We start from the raw sequence: 25,249 nt of genomic DNA on the forward strand, positions 1-25,249 counted from the left end.
CTCAGCCACTCTCTTAAGAGACACTCAAAACATTCTACTGGAACCCATCTATCATCTTTCAACTTAAAAATTAGCTTTCAGAGGGAGGTCGACTGAAAACAATACCAAATCATCTTTGGTCTTACAGGGAAACCTGAAGGCTGTGGTTGTGAAGCAAATATCCCGTTCCCAGTCCTTGGTTTCCACAGACACAGTCTTGGAGCACATTAACTGGATTCCTCTCAGGCAAAACTAAACTGGTAGACTCCAACCACCAACTGGGACTCTTTTTTTTTCCCCCTTAAGAATACCTGTAATAATTTATGAATGAAAGAGAACGACTAGAGCCTGGTGAAGGCACTGAAGTCAGCTTGCCTAGTACAGGTAAACAGATGCAAGTTCCAGGAGGTGGATGATGTTTTGGTTTGATTTTTCAAGAAGTCAACACTCAAACTCATGAATAAATCACCAACATTTGTACATTTGAAAAATTCACGTCTAATTAGAGCAACAATGTTGTAATTCCCTGTCCTAGCATGAAGAAATCTGAGGCAGCACACAGACAGGAGCAGAGGATTTGTAAATTGGTATGACTGTATTGACAAGTGCTTATTGTAAGTGCAGTGTTGTGAGGGCTTTAGACATCACTGCACGTGGCTGGCAGAGCAAGGAGGGCAGAAAGCTGGAAATCAACAATTAAATCCATCCAAGGTAAAATACTTCCCTGGGAAGTATGAAGAAGAAAATTACTTAGCATAGACAGGAGAACAGTGTCCTGGGCTTGGAAAATGACTGAAAATCTATGATAAATATAGAAAATGCTTCAACAGAGAGGAAAACATTTTAACCACAGAAGAGAGAGCAACGTGGCACTCGTGTTTATGTAAGAGCATGGAAGCAAGCACGATGCCAACAGTCAAACAGGAAGAGTGGAAATTCCCCTTTCTACTACTACAGCTACACAAGCAAAGTAATTTTAATTAAGAGAATCCTTCATCAAAGGGTGATTTGAGTAAAGTCAAAATAGCCGTGACAGGGAACTTGTGAGACCACCACCTCAGGAGAAGGTAACAGCGCAATAAATGACAACACGTGAAAAAAGGTTCTTTTTATTTCTCAGTGTTTCTCCACTGTCAATACTGTCCTTTTGCTGCAACACATTGCAAAAAAAACTCTCTGCCTTTTCCATTTTGAACAGCTACAATATTTACAGGCTGTTTCCAATAACACACGCAGACACATACACACTCACAGACACGCAGGTACATATATCCCTATCCCTGGCAAGGTATCTGTTTGCTGGTAGAGGCAACATATTATTTTCATTGTCCATTAAAAACCAAAGCCATCCTCCCATTTATGCACTACTCCCCTCTCTCCCCATTTCCTAACCAGCAGATTATTGTCAAGGGGGTGTCTGTGTAACGAGTTAACAGATCCAGCTATTTGATTGCCATCTTCTAGGGCTGGGGATTAGGTGCACTGGGATTAGCTATTCAAACTGTACATACCAGGAGTCATAAAAATTGCTCATATTCAGATCTTTGTGACCAAGTGACATATGTATACTCCCAAAATCTTTTGGGGCAGCCATCTTCATCAGCTTTTTGGACATAAGCGTTATCATGCTGGGGTGCAACAAGCCACATGCTTTACTTTCCACCAAGGTATTATGTACCCACTTTTTTACTAAGGCACCAGGAATTACCAGCTTGATTTCTGAGAGTCCAGTGCCACTCAATGTACTCTGTTAGATTATCAAATAGCAAGCCAGACAAGAAAAGAATAGATGCCTATATAATAGGTATAAAATCCCTTAATAAAAACCAAGTACATAAAACCTGTGGTGGTATAACCCCAAATCCACTAAGTTAAATAACATTGTTAGTACTATGCAATGCCATCTCTCCTGCACCATTTTCTGAATGGAGAGTTCTATCACTGAGAAAGACCTTTGAAGCAGCATCTATCTACACTCCTAGGTTGTATGGTGGTGCATGCATTACCAGAGAAGTGATGTAAACTGCAATCCAATCGTGAGGCATCTCTTCCCCCTGCTTGCTACTCACACCCTAATCCAGGCCAACCTCCTGAGGGCACGGATCTGTGCCACAAGTCAGCTTTCACCTCACTAGTCATCTAGGCTTCTTCTCAGAGTCCTCCAGTTCCCACAGGGGTTGTGAACACGGGGGTAAGGAATGCCTGGTGGATGAACCACACGGCACACCAGAAAACGGACATCACCACTCAGGAACATAACAAACATCCCAGGCAAAGTGGCTGCAGGGTCATTCAACCTACCTGGCATCACCTTAAAAAACAAAAGAAATAACCATCCCCTTTGTTCTTCCCCCCCAACTCTGAAATCATGTCACAAATGCTGAATCATGAGAGAGATTCGTTCTCATCACAGGTGTCACACAGTGGAAGCGGCACAGAGCCCAGGTGTCATCAGTGGTGTCGCAGAAACGCCTCAGGGTTGGTTTGTGTGTTTTAATCAGGACATTTCAAAAGATTTCACAGGGAGGCAAAGTGGGAAAAGGGTCAAAAAAAAAATTAAGTAGCAGTCATTTTTACCAATGAACACAATCTGATGAGTGGGGTTTTCAAACACTTCTGTAACTGAGTATTTTTTAGGGAGCATTCAGTCCTTCTGTACACATAGATACCACCTTTAAGGAAAATCAAAACGAGATAGATTGGGATCTACCTGGAAGCTAAAACAAAGAGACTCAACTGGAATGTTCTTATGCCAAGAGAATATCACAATATTCATCTATAATGGGTTTTCATAAAACCCTACAAAGACCCAAAAGAAACCCCAACCCTGCTCCATGCTGAGCTCAACCTGGACTGACTTGTCTAATTTGAGAACATCCATCTTTTCCATACAACAGGAGAAAAATAGTATGCATCAGAGACGAAGGCCAAAGAAAACAAAAGATTAAGTTATCTCCACCTGGAACTGAGGATTCCTTGGACAGATCTATCCTGTGGGGAGTCAGAAGAAACCAGCTCCATCACTTACACAGTGGAAAACAAGTCAAACTTTGCACAGATCAACATAAAACCAGGTATGATTCTTAGAGAGTTCCAAATGCAGGGAAACCTTTTAAAACCAGTTAATTTTCCAAAGCCTTATGGGAGTGTGAGATGTCAACGAGGTGGCTTCTGCTGAGCAGATGTGGAATAGGTACAAGCACGATGAAAGTGGCTTCACGACAGGTGTCTGCTGAATAGCTGTAAGAACTGGCCACGTTAAGATCCATCTCCTGAAGGCAACACACCAAAGGCCTTAAGATCAAAATAAATAGAACAAGACCCATCAATTCTCTTTCCCCAGCTGCTGTTTGCTTATCTCATGCCAGGCAGTTACATATTCTCTAGGATTTCTGTGTTAACAAGCCATTAGTTCCTGTCATGTCTCTTACCAGCAATGGACATTGTCATCACCTTGCCCTCAAGAGGGTGATTGTTCAGAGCCAGAGTTCACATACCAAAAGTCAAGTTTCAAGATACAAAAAACAACAACAAAACAACCCCAAACCTCAAACCACCATTTCTTCTGGGTTTTTTTCAGTCATTGGTTCACCTCAAGTACAGGAAAAACCCCCTTGTGCAGCTAATATCAAATGGGGGCCTAGTTCCAAACAAAATCCTCTACAATGAAGCAATGTTCCTAGGGACACAGGAAACCCTGTCATTACCTGAAGAGAAGGTTACAGAACAAAACCTTCACTAAAACACCTTCAGTTCCAAACTTACACATTTTCTTCATTCCTGGCAGTGTTACCAGAGTGCTGAAGAAGCTTCATCTACTGTACTACAGTTCCAGATGTGCCAGAGATGAATTCCAACTACAACGTGCACATGTGATAAACTACACGCAACAGCAAACTCACTTCCATGCTGGCAGATCTGGAACTGTGCATTTATACCAAGATTAAATGGGACTGTCTATGCATAAATCAGACAGTTAGATGCAACTGTATGATGCACAAGTTTGCATAGTATATGATGTCATCAAGGTCTCTGTACCATTCACTGGGTATCAAGAACTGATTAGCTACCAGGCACAGAGACTCACCCTTTTGTGGCTAGGTGGCACACAGTGACTTGAGTCAGAATACCAGTATTTCTTAGGTAGCTGTTTCTTCCTTGGTTTTTTCTCATCCCATACAATTTCACTCTTACATTAGGTACGCAATGGACACGGTTTCTCTGACGTCAGAGAGCTAATTACAATAATCTCCATGATATATCAGAAGTCTCTTCTGGTTCTGTTACATAGCAAGAAGTGGAAGTGGCTGGGAAGAAGATGGCTGCTCCCAAAAGCTAGGACTGTGTGCAGTTTCCCCACAGAGTCCTACAGAATTACAGGTCAGACACAGGAAACCATCGCAACAGGTACATTTGTTTTTTTCCTTATGGATTAAGAGGAGCGAGTGGTAGGAACCGCAAGTTAAGAACAAACCAGTTTCCCCTCTCACACTCCCATGATAGTTCTGAGTTACTTGTTTCCCTGAATACACACTTTAACAAAAAAAAAATTACAATAAAACCTAGGATATGTAACACATGAATAATTCAACTTCACAGTTATAAATACTCAAATTACACTTACATAGAATATATAACCACAGAAAATAAAATTCAAGTCATAGAAAAGAATGAAGACTAAAGGGAAAGAAAAGGCAAGGTGGTAAAAGTGATACAAGCTTAGGGCTGTGCCTTCTAGAAAAGCTCTTTAAAAGCTGAAGTCAAGTTTCTGTGTGGTTGGTTGGGGGTTTTTGGGAGGGGGGAGGTGGACAGAGATGGGTGTCGCTGGGTTTCTTTCGTTCTAAATTGGATGGAATCAAAAAAACCTTCAGGCATCCACAAAGTAATCATGGCCCTGCACCTCCCCCTAACAAAACTCAAACAACTGTCTCTGCCAGAGAACAGCCAACGGAGCAACGCAGCCAGCTCTGGGTGTAAGGAAGCAAAGTAGCTACGGCGAGCGAAGGGAGGAGAGATGAAAGGTTGTGTAGCGGGGTCCACGTTAAAGCTTGACGTGTGGTTCGGGTTCGAGGTGCCACTGCCACCACCACAGAGTCTGCTGTAGTACAGGGATACTCAGGTGCTCTTCTAGGTATTCGTTATTTTACCATTTATTGTGAAGAGGATGCAGCAAATGCACTTGTACGAAATACAGAACATAGAACCAAACCCATGGCACAGCCCTTACCATCGACATGTATATGGAGAGGGAGGGGATTAATCCCAAAGGCAATTTAAATAATGGTATTTTATATACTTATATTTATATATATAAATAAATGTTCTCAGCAATCTCAGGGTTGTTTTTAGTGCATTGCTGTAAAAAAATTAGTGCAGTTCTCATTAATGTTTAGCTCATAAGGAATAAGAATCTATACATCTGTTCAGTCTCTTCTTGCCACACCTGAAACCCTTACACTGTCTCACCAAACTGAAGGTTTGTAGTCAATTTCTTTAAAATAAGGTGGATGAATTCCACGTACTCTGTGACAAGACATGGCAATTTTTGGCAAAACAATTAGAAAAATATGAGGTGCTCTGATCTTAGAACTGAAAAGTTTTGTCGATTTAAAGCATTACGCAATGCATAAACAAAATTTATAAACAAAGAGATATGTCTCAACAAATCTATCCTTCATGCAAATGTTTCTTCAGCAGCTAACAACTTAAAAAAAAAGAGATTTCTTACACTTGTTTATTTGGGGAAAGGGACTTAGACAAATCTGAGTTTCAAGTCCTTTCCTACGACTGGACCAAAGTTTCATGTCCTGGGAGCTGCTTCTTCCGGACCCTTCTCTCTTCCGAACCATTGGAGAAGGGGAAGTTTGAGTCTCTATGAGATTTACACTTCAGCCCCAAGTTCAAGGACTCCAGTTTCAACAACAGCAACATATTTATCTTCGATTTGAACCAGCAGGATGGTTTTGTCTATGTGGGACCGACTACTTGGATCTCTGCTGCAAGGCACCCAGCGGTGAATCACCTACGGAGGGAAAAAGAAGTATGATGAAGCGTGAGTTCCGTGAGGAGAGCTGTCCTATCAAACTTGTAGCTGATAATTCAGAAGCAGCAATAATGTAAGTGCTATACTGACTTAGTTGCTCATTTTTCAGTGACAGCATACCCACAGATAAGCCACTACTGGCTGAAGTCTTGCTGGAGACCTGCAGCTTACCTCACAACTGCCACCCTTTGATTTGAATCATGGCACAAATCAAAACCAAACAGTTTATCCCAAGTGAGTAACTACTGAAAAAAGTGTACATGTATGGATTTCGGACATTTTGATGCTCTGACTGTAATAGTCTTAAAATCCCTCAGTGCCATGCAGCACAGCACTGTATCAGAGTTAGGTGTAAACTACTGTCTCCTCTAAGTCAAAACTCTTGCCCTAATTCTGTTCCCTACTCACTCATTATTCAAACACAATTTAAAATGACAAAGTATTACAAAGAGGAAGGGTTTCAGAAACAGTGCCACAAAACACTGGCCCACACTCCCTTGGATCTGCAGAATTCAGGTACTTTGATCTGCTCCTCCCAAGAATTACACCTGATATCGACCATCACAAGGTCCCCTTTCCATACAGGCCCTTCCTGAGTTGAGCTGTCTCCCTAGAAACACAGCATTAACTTCTGGGTTCCCCAAAGAAACCACAAAGATGCTCCAGTAACATGGCTTTAAGCATTGCTAGCTCCACAGAAATAGAATTAAGATTGCCAATTGTAGGAAAACAGCCTTAAACTCAAGACAAAGTAAAAAGCAAGTAAATATTAATATTTTATAAAATCTAGGCCAATTAGAGTTCCAATGTGACAGGTGAGGAAGGAAAAGGACAGAAAACCACAAGTAATCTACATCAAATCCAAGAGACCCCCTTAAATCACTATACCCAGCTGACAGCTGCCAATCCCTCTGACACCGGGTGAAGGGGATTCAGCTTTGTCCATTGCAACACAGCTACACCCACACCCACAGGGAGAGCATTTCAGCCAGGGAACCGTGGCATCTTTAGCTTCCCTTTGTTTGATGCAAAAGCATCCTTTTTAACAAGTCTATTCAAGTCTGACTTCAAAGTCTGTCTCAATAAACTGTGCTGCTGTATGGAGCGAGGCCAGGAATATTCTGTCCCCAGACACATAAAACATTTCCCAACACAGTCCAAGTATTACATCTTTGTTGTTCATCTTGAAACTAGTGCCCTTGAGGTAGCTATGGGCTGACTCCAAAGGCATCAATATCAGAGCTCCTTAAAAACTCTCTGTATGCAGAAGTTGTACAAAGATTATAACTCACTGCAGCCACTCCCACTCCATCCCTAGTTCCACCATCTCTTCTACCAGGATTAGCATTTATTTGATCCCCATAAATTACTGACAACATATAACTAGATAGTCAAGACAGTTCAGTAATAAAAGTCTCTTGAGGGGGTAAAAGGGTTCTCTCACATGCCAGTGTCAGGTATCCTAAAAAGATAATGCAGACTATACTTTCATCTCAAAATCCTGGAAACAGTTGCTACATAAATACAAAGAGGATTGCTAAATACCACTGCCTTGAAGAAAAGCTGAAATGCCTTCATGTATGACATGCACTCACTGTAAGACAAAGTTAGGAAAAGTACTTTTTTCTACATAAGCAACTAAGTGTTGAACCTGATACTGAGAGCACTGGCATGAGGCTTTGTATGGGGAACTGCTTGATGAGCAGCATCTCAGCTGGTCAGAATCATTTCTGCCTGTCTGCAGAAAGGACCTCAGCCACGGGATCAGAAATGGAAGCCTAACACTTGACTGATAATAGTATGTGTAACCACAGGCAGCTGAAGCAGGCAGTGGAAGTTATGTCATCAAGTTAAATCCTAATCCCACATGGGATAATCTGGTGTTTTCCCCCTTTAAGTTAAAAGATGCACTTCTGAAAAAAGCTGATGGTGTGTCACACCAAAAATAGATGAGAAGCATTCAGAGCAGTAGCTTACTCTGACCTTCAAATCCTCTTGTTTTAATCTTCCTGTAACATCCATCACTGCACATGTCAGCATGCTGCAGTTTGCAAAGCACACTCATGAAACCCTGAAACAAACTGTCTGATGGTATCAGGCAACAGGATGTGTTTTGATATAACCCTTCACATCTTCATCTGCAATAGCCAACAAGGACATTCCAAAAGCATAACATCTAAACCCAACGTAACAAGGGGTGATGGAAAGAAGCTGGAACATAAGTTCTACTTAAACATAAGAAAAAAACTATTTCCCTGTTGAGGTGAGGGAGCCCTGGCCCAGGCTGCCCAGGGAGGGTGTGGAGGCCCCTTCTCTGGAGGTTCCCAAAGCCATCTGGACACGTTCCTGTGTGACCTGATCTAGGTGGGACCTGCTCTAGTAGGGGGTTTGGACTGGATGATCTCTAAAGGTCCCTTCCAACCCCCACCATTCTGTGATTCTATGATGACTATGAATGTTTACAACAGCATTCTACTCCTAGGTGCTACCTGCAAGGTAAGCCTGCTATCTTAAGAGTGGACTATCAACTATGACACAATTACTCATGAAAGGAGTTCTTCACATTCCTACAACATCAAAGCAGATTTGGCCTACCCTGTGTTATCAGCATATTGCCATTTCTTTTCAAGGAGACCCTAAACTGGGAGATAACTTTTCTAAACAACACAGTGAATTTCTATAAAATGCAGCTTTAACATGCCCAGGGCAAAGGGAGATGGAGTTTGAAGTCACAGGCTTTCACAGGTTTTGGTTAAAGGAAGGTACTTACTATAACAAAGAGATATCTAAAGACAGTCTTACTGGGCTGAATTTTCATCAGAGTAATTTAAAACCAAATACTGTTAAGCATTCAGTTAGAGACTCATTGGTAAATTCACCTCAGGGATTGACAGCTTAAGGGAAGGAAAATGAAGGTTGGATGAATGAGCGCAATGCCTGCGAGTTCATGACAAGAACTGGAAGAAGGCAAGGAAGGAGAAGAGCTTGACAACAACATATCAATCATCCTCCTGCATCTTTTAGATATAGCTGCAGAAATATCCTTCTGCTTCAAATTAGGGTGCCAGACCTGCTCTTCCAGCCACGGTGACTTGAAGGACAGCTGCTGATCCGACTTACAGCTGCACGTTTCTTTGGCTTCAACATCTAGGCAAACTGCCACGGGATCAAGACACTGACTTCTTTAAAATTAGCTTGTCAACTTCTAAGCAAAACTTACATGGCCTTCCATGCCTTCCTGAGGACTCCAGTCTTTCCAGCTGTTTCTTCCAGCTTTTAGCCGTATCACCTCATCTGGCCACTGCAGCTCTTTCCTTTTTGACACGTTGATCCCTTCCAGTACTTGACTGGGATCCATTAACTACAAGTAGGAATTGAGTTTTGACTGTTAGTTCAGCCAAACTTTAAAAGAAACAGTTAAACTCTTAACTTTTTGCATACTTCCAGAGAACTGATTTGAACCCACAGAAACTGATTTCTGACCAATTTCTCTGTTGGAAATTCAAGCTCTGTTCTAAGAAAAAGCCTGAGCAGCACAGAAGTTGGCAATTAAGCTGTGGCTTCAGACACACAGCTGACAACATACCAGTTCACTGCTGTCTGAAGCAGCAGCTCTGCTTCCCTTTCCCACCCCTTCTTTTAGTTACACTGGCTCATGGCAGGGTCTGAAGAGCTGGCAGGACATAAGCATTGGCAGCACATGGTCCAGCAGCAGGGAAGAGTTAAGTGATGATAAGCCATTAAAACTAGCTCATTACTTCTTTTAGAGTATCTTAAGAAACATGACCTTGGAGAATTGACTGTTAAGGCTTTAGAGCTATTTATCTACCAGCAGGGTTAGTCGAGACGCACCCCATGTTTTGAAGCAAACTGGCCTTTCCACGGGGGCATCAGGAGGAAACTCCTGAAAACTTCTTCCTATTTAAGGACAGAGAGAACCACATGATGTCCACTATCCAAGGGCACACATCAGCTTTGCCTCTATGCTTTGTACATGAAGGAATTAAGCAGTTTCATACACGGGCCCTGGCCTGCAAACATAAAGCTACTAAGCACAGGCCTGCAAAATTAACTTTGCCTACCAGGATGCAGTTTGCTAAGAATTATTCTAAAATGAGGCAGTATCAGCAATGAAATCATGTTTGTTATGATCTATCCTAATTAAATACGTTCCTTGAGTAATATACTGCCAAAGATGTTTATGTAGGGCTAATAAAAGCTAGAGGAACCAAACCACAGCTTTCTAGATTTCACAAAGCAAGTAAAGGCTGCTGTGAGTAACTCAGTCTGTGGGGTACTGTTTGCTGCTCAGTAAACCCAGACTTGTGGCAATACCCAAGGAACAAATACATATGAAAGTGAGTACTTTTTACACTTACTTGTGTGGAAAATCTACTTGGTTTAAAACCAAAAAGCCAACTGCTTTTTGTCCTGCAAATGAAGCTGTTCAGCTTCACACGTTGTAATGAGTAAAGGCAAGTTAAGTATGAAGTGGAACTAAGTTCACCTGACATCCTCAAAGCTGCACTACAGCAAAACATATAAGTAAACAGGGATGTCTAAGCATGCAGGAAGGTTGGTTGCCCCAAAAACCTTTTCCTCACATTCGTTCTCCAAATGCAACTGCACAGTAGTTGTACACTGAGACATTCCAGACTGCTGGTGGCTTTAAAAGGAGTGACTTCGACAGCACACAAGGCAACGCTAAGAAAGGCAGGTGGAAGCATGGGTTAACTCATTCTTCAGGACTATTCACCTGGATTCTGTAAATAACGTCATCCTTTTTGGCTTGCATTTGATTTGCAGGGCTGGCATTGCCACCTGACTGAGTTTCAGTCGCGTTACTCCCTCCTTCTGTCCCTAGAAAGCCCACAAGGGCATGCTGTTTACAGGCTGGGATGCTTTGGCTGGAGCTGCTAGAAGAGGGCAGTCCATGCTGCGTGCTGACCCCAGTCTGGCCAGAGGGTTCCATTTGGTTCACCATGGAGAGGCGGGACTGGATGGAGGATGGGAGGTTACGAAGGGAGATCTGACTGGTGGAAGAGCGCCGACAAGGCACGAAGCCTGTTGTGGATGTGCGAAGAGATGAATGACGGCTGCCGTAGCAATAAGATGAATGGCTAGCTACTGAGGCACGGGCAGGGGAATGTCTGACAAGGCTGGACTGCACAGAGTGAGAGCTGTGACTGGTGCCTAAAAGTAAAAGATACAGAATCAGGAGTTTGACAAAGCCTCCCACACACATTAGACCGCCAATACACGATTCTTTTAGCACTTAAGATACAAAACAGATGGGTCTAATCAACATCTGAAACAGCACTGTTGCAGAAGATCTGCTGCACAGTACTTGAATACATTCTGTTCACCTTATCCTGCAATTTCACATTCTGTTCAATTCACAGTCCCCCACGAGTAGCTTGAGAAATGCTTTAGCCTTGCTCTTCCTGCCTTAACAATTTGTTACTTAACACTGAAGTTCCCCATAGTTCAGGCATTAAGGAAGGTAGAGATGTCCATATTTCAAAATACTAATCATTCTTTCTTAATATGCTCGACCAGCTGTTCAAAGATAGAGTCAGAAAACCTGTCAGAACAGAAGCTGGTTTTAAACAAGTTAGGAAAAATTCAGTGCACTTGAAGTGAAAAAACAGGAATTGCAGTTTCTGAGTGCTGGTGTCATCGCTTCTCCTACACTAAGTGCTTGTAGCTACTCCTGTGCAGCTGATAGATCTAATCATGTTGTGTTAAAAACAGAGTTAAAATGTTAATTCAACTACATTCACAAAGAATATGGAAGGGTATAAACCAGTGTTTTGAAAAGCTTTTCCTCAGCTTGACTGTTTACCATCTCCCTAACTAACATGGGCCTCAGCTGAAATACTGTGGAAATCAGAATCCATTCCACTGTGTGAATAAGAAAGACATTCACAAAAAATGACAAGTTGAGCATTTGCAGACAACACAACAGCAGGAAGAGATTCAATCTGCAGAGACATGTTACAGGAAGTTACTGAATCTGTTTTGCCAGCACAACTACACTCCTATTGCTCAAAGTGCATTGCATAAACCAGTTTGAGATGGACAGAGCAGATACCAACAACTATATAGTCAAGTGACTTTTGTGTGCTTTTTCTTTATCCTTGGGCTTGATCTAAAATGCTGAAAAGCCAGGTCTAGCTATTAGATGGTACTTGTAACTTTACCCAGAGTGGCGGGATGAGTTGGTGGATGAGCTGCAGGGAGAGCTGTGGGATGAGATGCAACAGGAGGGTGCTGTACTGCTCCAGGTCCCTGCCCTGTAGTTGCGTTCCCTCCTCCTTGCGACACGCTGCTCTGTGACTCATTGATGGTTGCATTGTTACTTGTGCAAGAAGCTCCACCTCCAGCATCTGAATCTTCAATATTTCCACCGCTATTGCAGCCTGCTCCACAGCCTTTCCTTAGTCTGAAAACACAATGCATTTGACACATTAAGTCAGGTCTCCTAACCCTCAGAGTTGTAAGAACTACCTTCCGATGGCAAACGAAAGGCTTTGCTCAGCACAATCCACAGCATTCCCTAAAAGCAGATCAAGCTTGACTTGATTTTCTCACTATGTGCTTTCCAAATAGAAATGCTGCTTTCCAAGAAGCTGCAATTTGCTTCATGACAGCTATTCAAGTAAGTTATTTATGTAAGACAAATGCTCCCATGAAACAGCTTTTGAAAACAACCCAAGCCACCTGGGAAGTGATAACATTCTAAATATAAAATGCTGGTAGGAATCTGGGTTGTTTTGCAACAGCTTAGTCAAATTCATGCTCCTCAGCACACCAGTTGTGTATCCTTACACTGCAAAACCTTTGTCTATTCAGATGATGAGGAAAAGAAGGGTTCCTGGGGTTTTTTTGCTTGGTTGGTTGGGTTGCTTTCTTTTTAATGTGTTTTGTTTCTCGTTACAGACATGGACATCAGTAATGTACTCAGCTGTTGGGAGCATTTTGATCATTCAGACAGCAGACTGGCCAGTGTTTCCTAGTACATATAAACCACACAGGCTTTTCACCACATGGTTTGCATTCATCAGCTTCAGATGTACGCAGAAACTGCGGCACGTTCCTCCTCCCTTCACTTCCTACCTTTTATTAGTCTTTCTGTCTCACTCAAATACACTGAGGACTCCTTTCCCATTTTATTTGCCCCTGGGATCCAGAATCCCAAAGCACACAACTGCTTGGATCCAAATACTATTCTGTGTTATACTTTCACCTGATATTCTATCCACGTGTCAGCCAAGCAGATGGTGACAGAAAGCGAACACCACAGGCTGTAGTTACGTGTGGCATACTCTGGGGTGAAGTAGCATGTCTAAGTGTCAATATGACCATCAGAACAGCTACAGAACTGTTCCAACTATGGCACCAGCTCCTGCTGAGAACTGGAATGTGCAATTTCTGAATGCCACACGCAGCTGCTGTCACTGCTTTTGAAGTGACAGTCATAAGGGGTCAGAAGTGCAGTAAAAGTTCTCCTTGCCTGTAAAACAGGACACAGTAGGTGTTTGTATGGGGTTACTGAGGGGCCACCTGGAAGGAGGGTTATATTATCATCACTCTGGTTACTTGTTCTGTCTCTGGCAGAGAGTATTTATAAGCACCCATGAAATCTGAACAGCTAAAGCTTGTGTTACTGTGTATGAGCGTACACTAATAATATTGGCACTTGCATGCTAAATATTTGCCAGAGGGGAAGAACCTTACCAGATGACCCTGACTCTGTAAAGATGGTATTACAGACTGCAAAAGTGATGGTACTGAAAAAAGTAATACACAGCTTACACCGTGTCTCGTTATCAGACCTGACATTAGAACTGAAGTTGTAGTTCTTGCATCTAGACTTCCTGTCCTGGCTTTGTTCCTGAGCTGTTGTTTACATAGTTGGTGGCACATCACACAAAAGATATAATCCTGCATCAAAGCAGTTGCCACATGCTACAGATGTGCCTGAAATAAAAGTCAAGGCTTATTTATTTTCACATGACTGAACACTATAGGTTATGCTGTGCTGGGACCAGTTAACAGATGATACAAGCATGAACATATAGTAAAGAGAATCATTTCCTCAGCTCACCTGTGCCACGTGGACACTATGAAATTTCTGATGTTTCCTAAGCTGATAGCTCCCCCAAGAATCTCCTTCAGCTGTTCGTGGCTATCTGAATAGGAAGTAGTCAAAGGTGAGACATAGATTGGGTATCCAATTGGCTGGTCACAAGAGGAGTTGATCATGTTTCTCAGAGCTTGTTTTGCATTTTGGATACTTCCTCTTTCTGGGTTACGATTACGCAGGAAGACAAGCTCCTGCTGTTGCCCTGCCCACAGGCCACGCACACACTCCTTATTCACCTGCAAAAGCCAAGTAGAAAGGCCATGTCAGAAACTGAAACAATGAGAGTGTGTGATGAGTGCTTTGCTTAACATTGCCAAACTGCAGACATTCATATTCACTTCTTTAAAAGGCTGCAACAGCGAGAATAAAGCAAATCTAAGAACAAGATACTTTAAGTCAGGAACTGATTTTCTGGTTAAATACTTTCATTGTATGCAAAAAAGCAACCCTGGCAATGATGGCTCCCTAACAACAAAAAAAGAGCCACTATTTGAGTTGTAGTTTGGTACAGTTATTAAAATGCACCACAACGTTCTGTCCCTTACCTTAATGACCCTGAAACTGAGATAGCGCTTATTCAGCATAATGATTTTGTACTCGTTGGTACCGTCGTCCATCACGTGCCGAAGAGCAAGGAGGGAGGGAGAATTGGACAGAACTGCACTCCGCCAAGCAGGGTCCCCTTCGTGTGCTATAACCAGGTTTTCTTCATGGGTTGTTATGGCTTCATAAAGGACAGAAGGATCATCGTATTCATCTGGAGAAGTGAAGTGATCCTGTTTCCAAGAACACACGTGTTTGGGAAGTTGTGATTAACATTTCAGATGTAACTATGAAGAACTCAATCCAACCTTTCACACCTCCAACTCTTGAAAGGCTCAATGCATTACATGAAGTTTGACATTGAAAATATCAGCTATCTACTCAAGAATATTGTTAAATATGATTTCTTTTCCAACAGGGCTGGAAGAGACCTCGAAAGATCACCCAGCCCACCCCCCCTGCCAGAGCAGGACCACCTAGAGTGGTCCTGTTACCTTGCACTTGCTTCCTTTTTTAACTTAAAAACAAAATGACTGGACAGACCTATTATTGACTCCAGTACATTTCTAGTTGAGTTTCACACTAGATTTATGTCTTTCTATTCCCTGCAGAAGCATTTCAGTTTTAGCTGCTTTGCTTGTTCACCAGCTCCCAACTGTAAAACACACTTAAACAAAGCACTGATTATTCACTAAGACTGTGTGAAATGAAAACAGCAATGGGAAGAAAGCCCATAACGTTCATCTGTATTGTCTATTGAAAAGTTCACATTAACAGGTGATGACAGGCTATTTCAACATCAGAGACCATCACACAACTTACACTACTGCCAGACAAAGAGAAACACTAAATTTGCAAGTTCAAGTCAGTATTAAGTCACATGATTTTCTGGTTAAAAAAGGTTGAATAGCTACATTTCCAACACTGGCTGAAGTCTCAATATACTATTGCACTGCAGGGGAATAAAGTCATCTTTTATAGATTACTACAATAATCTGAAGAAAGGAAATGTTAAGAACATTTGTATTTTTCTCTTTTTTCCTTCTCTGACTCAATTCAAGCCCATTCTGCCCAGCAACCCAAATACACTGGGAACACCGAGCAGTACTTCTGCTTGTTCCAACAATGGCTTTGTAATTACTCTGGTTTGCCAGGTGTACTCCTGAACACATGCACTCTGCTAAACTCAGGGAGTTTGTGTTACATAAAGGAGCTCATTCAAGCACTGCTACCTTCGGGGCACTTTTAGACTGTGAAACAAAGGGAAAAGAAGAAATTTAGCTATTAAAAAATGCAACTAAGATTTACCTACTTACTATGATTTTCAAGCAATCTGTTCCTGTACAGTACCAGCACTTTTCAGCCCTCAGAGTGCTAATCATGTGCATGCATATACTTTCTTGTACTTGCTGAGCACTGGACAGAATATGAGACTGTTCACCTTTACCCTCACTTCACTATGAAGACTGAACCCAGCTTCAGCCTAATGAAAAGCGGCCTTCTCATTCTCACCTGAAACCTGACTGATCAATGAGCAACACTGAAGTGTTTGTTATTATTACACTTCAAAGAAAAACAGAACAAGAAAACCAGGTCCCACTGGAGGAGAGGGCTGTGCAGCTTTGAATGGCATGACAACCTTTCAAGCCAATCACATATATGTGGGGAGGGGAAGAAGGAAGGAAAATAGAGAGGCTGTTGGTAAGGAAATTATCTTTAGATGGATATGAAACAGGGCTTAACATGTTCTCTGATCTACAGATGATGTAATTTTAAAGCTCTGAGAATAATCTGCATTTGCTTTCTCTCTGTATCACTTTCCACATGAGCTATAGCAAAATAAAGGTTGTGATGTTCCCTCATTGTCAGCTGACCATCTCTATCACAAGCCTTTTTATTCTCTTCCTTTTCTAACCTCTTCCAGATGCTTATTTCTAAAAAAACACAAATGCACAGAAATAAAAGGAACTGGATAAGTGTTCCAGTGTAATATCTCACCTGATGTAGCTTCAGTGACATTCGTATTCCAGGAACCACTACTTTCCTCAGCAACTCCATGTCAGCAAAGATCCATTCATCTCTAATTGAAGATATACGGAAGTCACCCTTAAACAGGGCGTGCAGGCCGTACAAGAAGGATTCCAGATTACTATTGAAGGGGAAAAGCAAAATGAAGACAGCTCAAATATTAACAGAAATACAAACAATATCCACAATTATCAGCAGTGACAAGAGTAGAAAATACTGAGCAGTTCAGAAAGGCACACCATTTGTCTCTAAAGATAACTTATCCTGTAAGTGAGAGAATGTGTCCAAAGCTTGGACATTAGATGTCTATGAGCACTGAACAGTTAATGAACAAACCATAGATGCAATAGACTACTTACATGGACTAAAATAAATGTCTGACTTTATTCTGAAAGCTTTGGGAGAGAAACCTTTTCAGGTAATATAACACACAGTGGGCCAGTTAAGGATGATCTGTAGCTTCAGTTGTGCATGTACAGAAGCAAAATCTTCACAGCTTCCTCATCCTAACAGCATCACTTCCTTTTACTGAACTGATTGAGAGTGAAAATCAAGTATGTGCTCACTCCTGTGACTGCCTATCTCCAAGACCTTCAGGGGGCAAATTAGCTGATACTTAGAACAATTAGTTAACAGTTTCCCTGAAGGTGAAGCAGAATTGGTTTTACAGTTGGCACCCAGCAGACCAATAGCTTCCACCTCTGATTATGCTGCTTATTAAGTCACCACCTTGTGCTTTCCTGAAACATACAACTCAATTTTACATTGGCTTTCTAAAGTAAGTTGAGGCTGCCAGTCTGCAAGAGAGAGATTGCCACGTGGTTAGAGAGGAGCTGAAGGACATTTTTATGAGACACAATTGCCTGCCACAGAGACAGTTGAACTGTGAAAATCATCATAAATGATCTGATCTAACTTCCATCAAGACATGTGTGTGCTTCACTCCAAACTGTCCTCTTTCCCCTACTTCCATACAGGGTACATACTTGGAGCAGAGAATGGAGCTTGCACTTACAACTCAAGCAGTTCTTGGTATTATTTTTTTCCATCAGTTATAACTGGTGCTTATCCACTCCAGAATTCTCACCTGGCATTAGTCTGGTAACACAAAATGCTCAAATTCAACTCCTCCCTCATTTACTGTTCTTCTGTTACATTTCACTGGTCCTTACACAATGACAACAGGTTAAGTAGCGTATGTATCCAGTTTAAGGAAAGATGACATGAAATATCTGCTTATTTCATGAGGAGGTACTCATGTAATACCTAATCTAGGCACCCAGAAGGATTTTGAGGAAGAGAGGCTTACAACAACAATATTTCATTACCTAGACATATGATGTGAAGCTGTTCCCAAGGCTCTCCGGCCCAGGACACACAGTCCGTAACACAACGTCACCAGGGGTGAGTCTTTACTTGAATCTAGTGGCTTGTCATAACAAAAGAGAAAAAAAGAATAGTCAAGTGAACAGAGTAAAGAAATGACCAGGGAAATGTGCCAGAAGGCATGAGACCCAGGCACATTACAAAAGGTATTCTCACTTTACATGTTGATTAGCAAAAAGTTATGAGGTTCAGACAATGGATTTTCATTGCTTGGGAGTCTGTAACTCTGAGCTAGCTGTAAACTTCTCTGACTAAAGCTTTATTTGGGGGAAACTTGCCTTCAGCCCAAAGTCTGCTCTAGCAGGGGGGTTGGACTAGATGACCTCTGAAGGTCCTTTCCAACCCCTACCATTCTGTGATTCTATGATTCAAAGCCAGCAGTAGTTGTACAGGGTATATAACACCCTAGGATAACAGTATCATTCATTCCAGTGATTAAACCTGACTTTCAATACCATCAATAGTGAAGGAGACTCCACAGCCCATCTGGGCAGTCCCTGCCAGGGCTCCCTCACCTCAACAGGGAAGAAATTTTTTCCTGTGATTCTTTGGAACCTCTTCTGTTCCAGCTTGTACCCATTGCCCCTTGGCCTGTCATTGGCCATCACTGAGCACAGCCTGGCTCCAGCCTCCTCACACCCACCCTTTACGCATTTGTAAACATGAATGAGGTCACCCCTCAGTCTCCTCCAAATCAAGTGATTCCTCTACACACACTAATGTTGCTTTTAAAAGGTGGAAGGATTTGGAGAGAGGAAAAGGGTTGAATGATGATGATTTTCACAACGATTGCAGTAGTCCAAAGGAGCAGTATAGTACAACCACTAGAAAGAAGTAGTCAGTCTTATATGGGGACAACAGGTATTTGGGTTTTTAGTGGGGAGGCGTTGTATGGGGTTTGGTTGTCAGGGTTCATTTCTAAACACTGACATCTAAGCATAAATCATTAATTGTATAAGTATATCCTTTTGTATGTAGATAAGAGCCTGACAACTGCCCAAGATGCAACTGATTCATTTGAGCTGACAAGTGAAAATTCATTAATGAACAGCTTAAATCACACACTTTACAATTTTTTTTAAGCCACATTTCAAGAGCAAAAGCTCAGAACCATTAAATGACCACTTCAGTGACAAACCCTCATTGTCAAAACATCAATATTAAACCAGTGTAAGTCAAATCAACAAGGGGAAAGAACAAGAGCATCCTAGAAGAGTGAATGGCTTTCCTCACACATTCAGACTTACCTTCTCTCTTCGAGAGCAGCAATATTCTATCCAGTTCAAATATATCATACAGAAGCTCTCTCTGGAGATCCCTGCTAGACGGTGGTCATAATCCTCATCAATATTGGGGTTAAATGTTGGGTCTACATCAACGTAATTGCGGTCTGTGCACAACCGCAGCCCTTCCTGCATTGTCTCATTAGCTAACCATTCCTCAAGCTTGGGGGATGTTGTGACATAATAGATGATTCCCTGAAACAGCAGTAGTTAAGAATATGAGTCAGCCTTGCAGTAAAACAAACCAAGATGGTAATCCCAAGTATTTCAGTTCATTTGCATTATTTTCCTGGTAATGAGCACAAATGACACACAGCAGCATTTATTTATTAGCTCACAGATGCAGATTTGCACAGAAAAGACAACACAGGTTAGTACACTGGTGTACTTGCCATAGGCTTAAGATTTCTGAAGTGTGCAATGGAGGAGTAAGTAGAAGAGGATGGGACAGGACTCTGTGATTTTGCAGAAACACACACAGAGGAATTGTTATGGAGTTAACATGGAGTCTTACATACTGGATTTCTAAAGAATTCAAATGCTAAACACAGACAAGACAGTTTAACACCTTTGTGTTACTGCAGGAGAACACACACACACCCTCCACAACAACTTGTGTGTGTGAATAAGGATCTTGGAAATATTTCAACCTGAAAACTTTCAGCTTTCTGCAAGAGGGTAGCTTACCAAAGGGCTCAAACAGGAAAATGATTATCTGAGGCCTAGAGTCCCCTTAGAGGGTTTGGACAGCTTCTAGCAACAGATATGGGCTTAGAGAGCTTTTGAAAACTGAAGCATTTCACCCTTCTAGAGAAACACACTCTTTAACTTTCAATTTACAACAGCTATTACATTAAGGTAATAGCTTTCAAGTTTCAACAGCTCAAGTTTGTCTAGCTGAAGCTGGACTAGACGTGTCCTCTCTCTGTTCTAGATCACACGGTCATTGTCCTGCTTCCAAACCAGAGGATCAAGTAGAGCAAACTCTGTCCTCCTCTGATGAAGGTGTTTATATGTCTGTCATTTGTGTCACATACTGTGATCCTCACATGAAAGACACTAGAGGTTAAAGACTAAGCAGTTCCCAGGTGTAATGCAGCCTACTTCTCCCCAAGGGCTGCACTCAATCATACCTTCACATAGTAAGTGGTGAGAATTTTCCGGAGATCAAAGACTTGAAGCATGGAAGCTGCACTGTTGTCAGTGATGCTGTAACCTTCCAGAACATACTTAGTCACAAGCACTTCCCAAGCCAGCCAACGCTGCCCAAAGGCAGCGTTAAAGGAAAGCATGTGAGGAAGGTGGCCTGGTTCACAGCAACAAAAACCTTCATCTTCCTCCACACCTTCAGTGATGGCCTCTACTTCTCGTTGCTGGCAGTAAGTTCCTTAGGAGACAATAAAGAGAGGAGTTGGAACACTTTATATGGTGGCTTTAATATTAACTTGTGTTACACGTGTTTAGAATCCAATTCATCTCCATTGAAGTTTCTATAACACCAAGTGAACTATCTGCCAATGAACACAATAGATCTGCATAGCTTAATTTGTCACTCTAGGATCACATTTTAGTTAGAAGTCTCCAAGAATCAGTTCTGGTAGCCACACTGCACTAAAATGGAGAGACAGACTTAACATCAACTCTGCAAAAGCAAGCTAGCTTACCTCACATATGACAGGGCCAAAAATAGGCCCTGCAGACCCTCTTCAAGGCAATTAATTTACAGGATTGAAGTGAAAATAAGTCTCCAAAGCAGAAGTCTACATTTCAGCACAGTTAAGGAAGTGTAACACACTCACCTCTGAATTCAAGCCCCCTCAGCTGGAAGGTGACCAAGCCATTTCCTATCTCTATAAGGTGTACTAGTGCATTGAGGTAGTCAGAGGCTAGGATGAAGCAGTCCCCAGTACTATAGTTTCCCCACCGACCCAACAGCAAGTCTCCACAGAGGCTGTGCTGAAGGGAACGGGTTAAATGTTCATAGAAGATGGAATTCAGGTTGTTATCATCAGAACCTGCAGGAGGATTGGATTTGGGTTATTATCTGAATCTGCAGAAAAACATCAAGCTTGAATGTCAATTGTCACTTCACACTGAATCCTACACATTTCTTAACAGCAACATTTCAAGGTCACTCTCCACACTTCATCCCTCCCTTTTTTTAAGGGACAACTACTTCAAATGAATGCTAAGTGACATTTAGTGGTTTTGATCATTTTTTTCCCCCTTCTTAGTCATTCCTCCATTTTCCAAATTATTCCTTCAGATCCACTCATGCATCCCCACATAATGAGATACAAAAGCAAACGAGCACAGAAGTATCTCAGTAATGACTGTTGTACTGTTCTCATCATCATGACATTGAGGCACCCTCAAATAATGTTTGGCTTCTTAAAAATTACTTAAGACCATTAAAAAAGCAGAAAAGCTTAAAGGACAGAGTATAAAAAAAGGTAATAAAGCAGACACATAAAAAGGGGAAACAAGAAAAACTTATAGGAGAATCTAAAGAGTGTTTCCAGAGAGACATGACAGAGTCGAAAATAACAGCAGAGAGAACAGAGGATTGTGCAGTGCTGGAGAAGATAAAGAGAACAAACTGATCATGAATCCTATAAAATCCATTTATATTTGAGAAAACAAACTCTATCAGAAAAAATGAATTAATCTACCAACTGAACACTCAAAATGCACCACTGAAATCAAGACTAGGACAGCTACCTGGATTTCGATCAAGCTGTGAAGCCAGTCTTGTGTTTGAGTGATCCACACGCTTCGTGCTGCAAATGAGAATGTCAAGCACATTTAAAACTAAATCTATGACTATAATAAAATCTCATGGAAGAAACTATTAACAGAAGAAAAATTCTTTCAAAGTCTTCCCACTAAAACAGTTTCAAGAAGTTGCTTTTAAATCATTTTACACGCAGATTTGCTGGTCTTGGCATATCTTAGAGGATTTTCTGCCTACAAGAGCATTATGGATCCAATACCTAATAGTCTGTCCACAGCAGGAAGCCATAGAATAATCTTTAGCTTTAGATAGAAGCACATAGCTTTTCTTAGCTATCATAAAGCTTTAGATGAGAGAAACTTAAAAACAATTAAAATCAGCACAGCTAACATCCCAGTAGACTTTGCTGAGAGGGCAATTTTCAGGGAGTTGTTATTTAATTGGCTGAAGTTGCAGCCTCAACTTTTTAATATCAGATTTGGAACATTGTATTTAAACTGTTCTAGTGTTAGAATGGGGGGAAAAAGCAATAAAGCAGTGAAATGAAAAATTAATTCTCCTGAAGTGCCAGAATTACCTCCTCATGTTGCCCTATGCTGTTTACCTATCACTTCACACTGACACTCCAGAGATCTCAGAATCCCAAGAGGTTCCAAAGAAACACAAGGAAGAATTTCTTCCCTTTTGAGGTGAGGGAGCACTGGCAGGGGCTGCCCAGATGGGCTGTGGAGTCTCCTTCTCTGGAGACATTCAAACCCACCTGGATGAGTTCCTGTGTGACCTACTCTAGGTAGTCCTGTAAAACTGGACTTCAGAGAAATAGAACACAAGGAGGTACAATGTGACATGAACAAACATTTACTACTGAGCTTTAAAGAGTTTTAGATTGAGCCAGTTTTAACTGTGAAGTGAACACAAGCCAAATACAGTTGGGAATTGCCCCCCTGAAACTTTTTTGTACATAAAGTCATTTTATGCTTAAAATTGCACTTCACAATAGTACAATTTTTAACATTTAAAAAAGGTACCAGGATGGCATATTGTAAGCAGAAATTACTCAAGAAGGTAAAGCAAATGTTACTGGTATAAATAAAAACAGTTGCAATACTAATTCAGAAAACTGTCAGTGCTATAAACTAGATTTCTCCAGGAAAAAGAAATAGCAGCTTTAGGAGGGATGAAAAAGACCCCAACAGACAACAAAAAAACCCCAAACCAACACATTTAGCCATAGTTACATTATTAAAAACAAAGGACTCAACACTTAAAGGTCTTATTTCACCTACTTGTAGTCTCTTTCCCAGAATTTGACAGGTCTGGCATATGAAGTGATGAATATTGCACTTCCCAGAAAAGGATTCAGTGGAGTAGAGAAGAAAGCTGACACAGCTGCTTGGACAAACAACATTGCAGAATCTGCAGGGTAACAGAATTAAGGAAAGCAAAGCAACAACTACTTTTGTTTTTTTCCCAAGCTTCTGTAAAAATACTGAAATAGCAACATCAAGGAAGAGCAAAACAAGCTCTCTAAGAACTTTTATGCAGCAAAGCATCCTTACAGTACCTCCAGCAATTAGGGGAGTATTTCAGGCTTTTTGTAACAGAAATAGGTGTGGCACTAAACACGGTGATCACTCTCTTAAAATCCTACAGAGAATACTAACTCAATGCTTCATTGAAACTAGGCTACAGAAGCTTGAAATGCAAAGCTCAAGAACTAAAACCATAGTTAATGACTCTTGACTGTCAGAAGAAACCCTGTGTTGTTTTCAGAAGTCAGTAAAGCCCACTCTAGCTTTCTTTCATGTCAGAAGTTTATTCCCTACTCTGTTACTCTAATTCATAGCACTGTAGGAAGGCAGAAAGCATGCAGTTTTCCATCAATACTCACTAGACAAACCTGTTTGTTCAGTAGATTTACCCCATAATACATAATACATAATAATGCAACATGAAGAAGTTATAACACACAACTTCAGGGAAGCATCTGCACTTTCAAAGGATACGTGGCACAGCAAAGGGCTGGGCAAAAGCATGGAAGGCAGATCCCCAGGTGATCTGCCAGGGAGCAATGTAGGTATATACAAATCTCAATTTATAAAAGAGTTCCCAAAGCTACAGAAAAAAAAAGAGAAGAAGAATTTAGTGATTTGATTGAGACTCGATGTAGTACACAAGTATCCTGAGGAATTTACTGGCCACCCTAGAGTTCCTACTGCTCTACCAGAAACCTTGAGGCTTAAAAAAGGACCTAATAATGAAGCAAGTGTCAAAATGTGCACCTCATTGTTCCACTAACTGTTTGGAAAGTTACTAGGCTTTCTCAAGGAAACATAAGTGCTTTGAGAAGGTAAAGTCTTATCTGTCTTACAGCACATTGATTACAGTACCAACATGATCTGGAAAACTACCCAGTTAGAACTATCTGCTTTCCTTTTTGAATAACCTGAAATACCAAGAAATAAAGTTACCTTGCTGAAGAGTATGGACATGAAGAAGAGATCTAGCAGCATGGTCTCAGTAAAACTTTTGTAATCAAAAGTAAAGAAGAGCACTGTGAAAATAACAGTGACATACTGGCACGTTGGGCTACTGAATGATGAACGCAGTAACTTCAAGCCAGCTATCGTGATCATTAAAGCACCCAACCTGCATAAGAAATTCACACAAACCAGTTACTTATTTGCTGTCTAAAAGGAGTTCAAAGACCATCTAAATTGTTGTATCAAGCAATGCCAAATCTCCAAACTCAAGGTCTAGACTTGAGTTTGCTTTGGGAGGGGGAAGTGTGTTTCATTTGTCCTTTTTCAGTTTCTTTTAAACAAAACAACCCACAACCTCAGATTTATTTAACCTTTTTTTTCCCTCTACAAGTTATTCTCCAAGTGTCTCTATCAGTAGTCTCAAGCCAATCAATGTTCAAGGAATAGCATTATAGTTTTACAAGTCTCACTAAAACAAGTTATTTAAAGAAAAATCAGAGGTGAAATATCCTTGTACCCTGAACTGAAACCTGGCTTTTAACTGAGGTTACGAATGCTGAGGTGCAAAAATGCTCTAGAAGTGCTCTAGGTTCATCAGCAAGAGGATGCTAATGAACACTG

General features: G+C 41.3%; 1 protein-coding gene across 10 annotated transcripts in view; it reads right to left on the bottom strand.

Annotated features, from left to right (window-relative positions):
• Nucleotides 1-1,072: 1,072 nt before the first annotated feature.
• PCNX1 (pecanex 1) overlaps nt 1,073-25,249 on the bottom strand; it is an 89,882-nt gene continuing 65,705 nt past the window's right edge. For 7 of the 10 annotated variants that reach the window (XM_061998892.1, XM_061998888.1, XM_061998893.1 and 4 more), the window contains 16 exons: nt 24,617-24,794; nt 24,152-24,260; nt 23,432-23,561; nt 22,133-22,191; nt 21,211-21,426; nt 20,545-20,798; nt 19,376-19,606; nt 18,071-18,171; nt 16,713-16,863; nt 14,717-14,947; nt 14,133-14,407; nt 12,226-12,467; nt 10,779-11,215; nt 9,875-9,940; nt 9,243-9,383; nt 1,073-6,001 (listed from right to left, as the gene is read on the bottom strand). In XM_061998892.1, the coding sequence (XP_061854876.1) occupies nt 5,861-6,001; nt 9,243-9,383; nt 9,875-9,940; nt 10,779-11,215; nt 12,226-12,467; nt 14,133-14,407; nt 14,717-14,947; nt 16,713-16,863; nt 18,071-18,171; nt 19,376-19,606; nt 20,545-20,798; nt 21,211-21,426; nt 22,133-22,191; nt 23,432-23,561; nt 24,152-24,260; nt 24,617-24,794 (2,962 nt within the window). In that variant the 3' untranslated portion in view covers nt 1,073-5,860. The remainder of the gene's footprint in view (nt 6,002-9,242; nt 9,384-9,874; nt 9,941-10,778; nt 11,216-12,225; nt 12,468-14,132; nt 14,408-14,716; nt 14,948-16,712; nt 16,864-18,070; nt 18,172-19,375; nt 19,607-20,544; nt 20,799-21,210; nt 21,427-22,132; nt 22,192-23,431; nt 23,562-24,151; nt 24,261-24,616; nt 24,795-25,249) is intronic. The other 3 variants (XM_061998891.1, XM_061998890.1, XM_061998896.1) reach the window with 1 other exon arrangement.

This window comes from Colius striatus, chromosome 6 (genome assembly GCF_028858725.1).
Source record: "Colius striatus isolate bColStr4 chromosome 6, bColStr4.1.hap1, whole genome shotgun sequence".
In the NCBI taxonomy this organism is placed as follows: domain Eukaryota; kingdom Metazoa; phylum Chordata; class Aves; order Coliiformes; family Coliidae; genus Colius; species Colius striatus.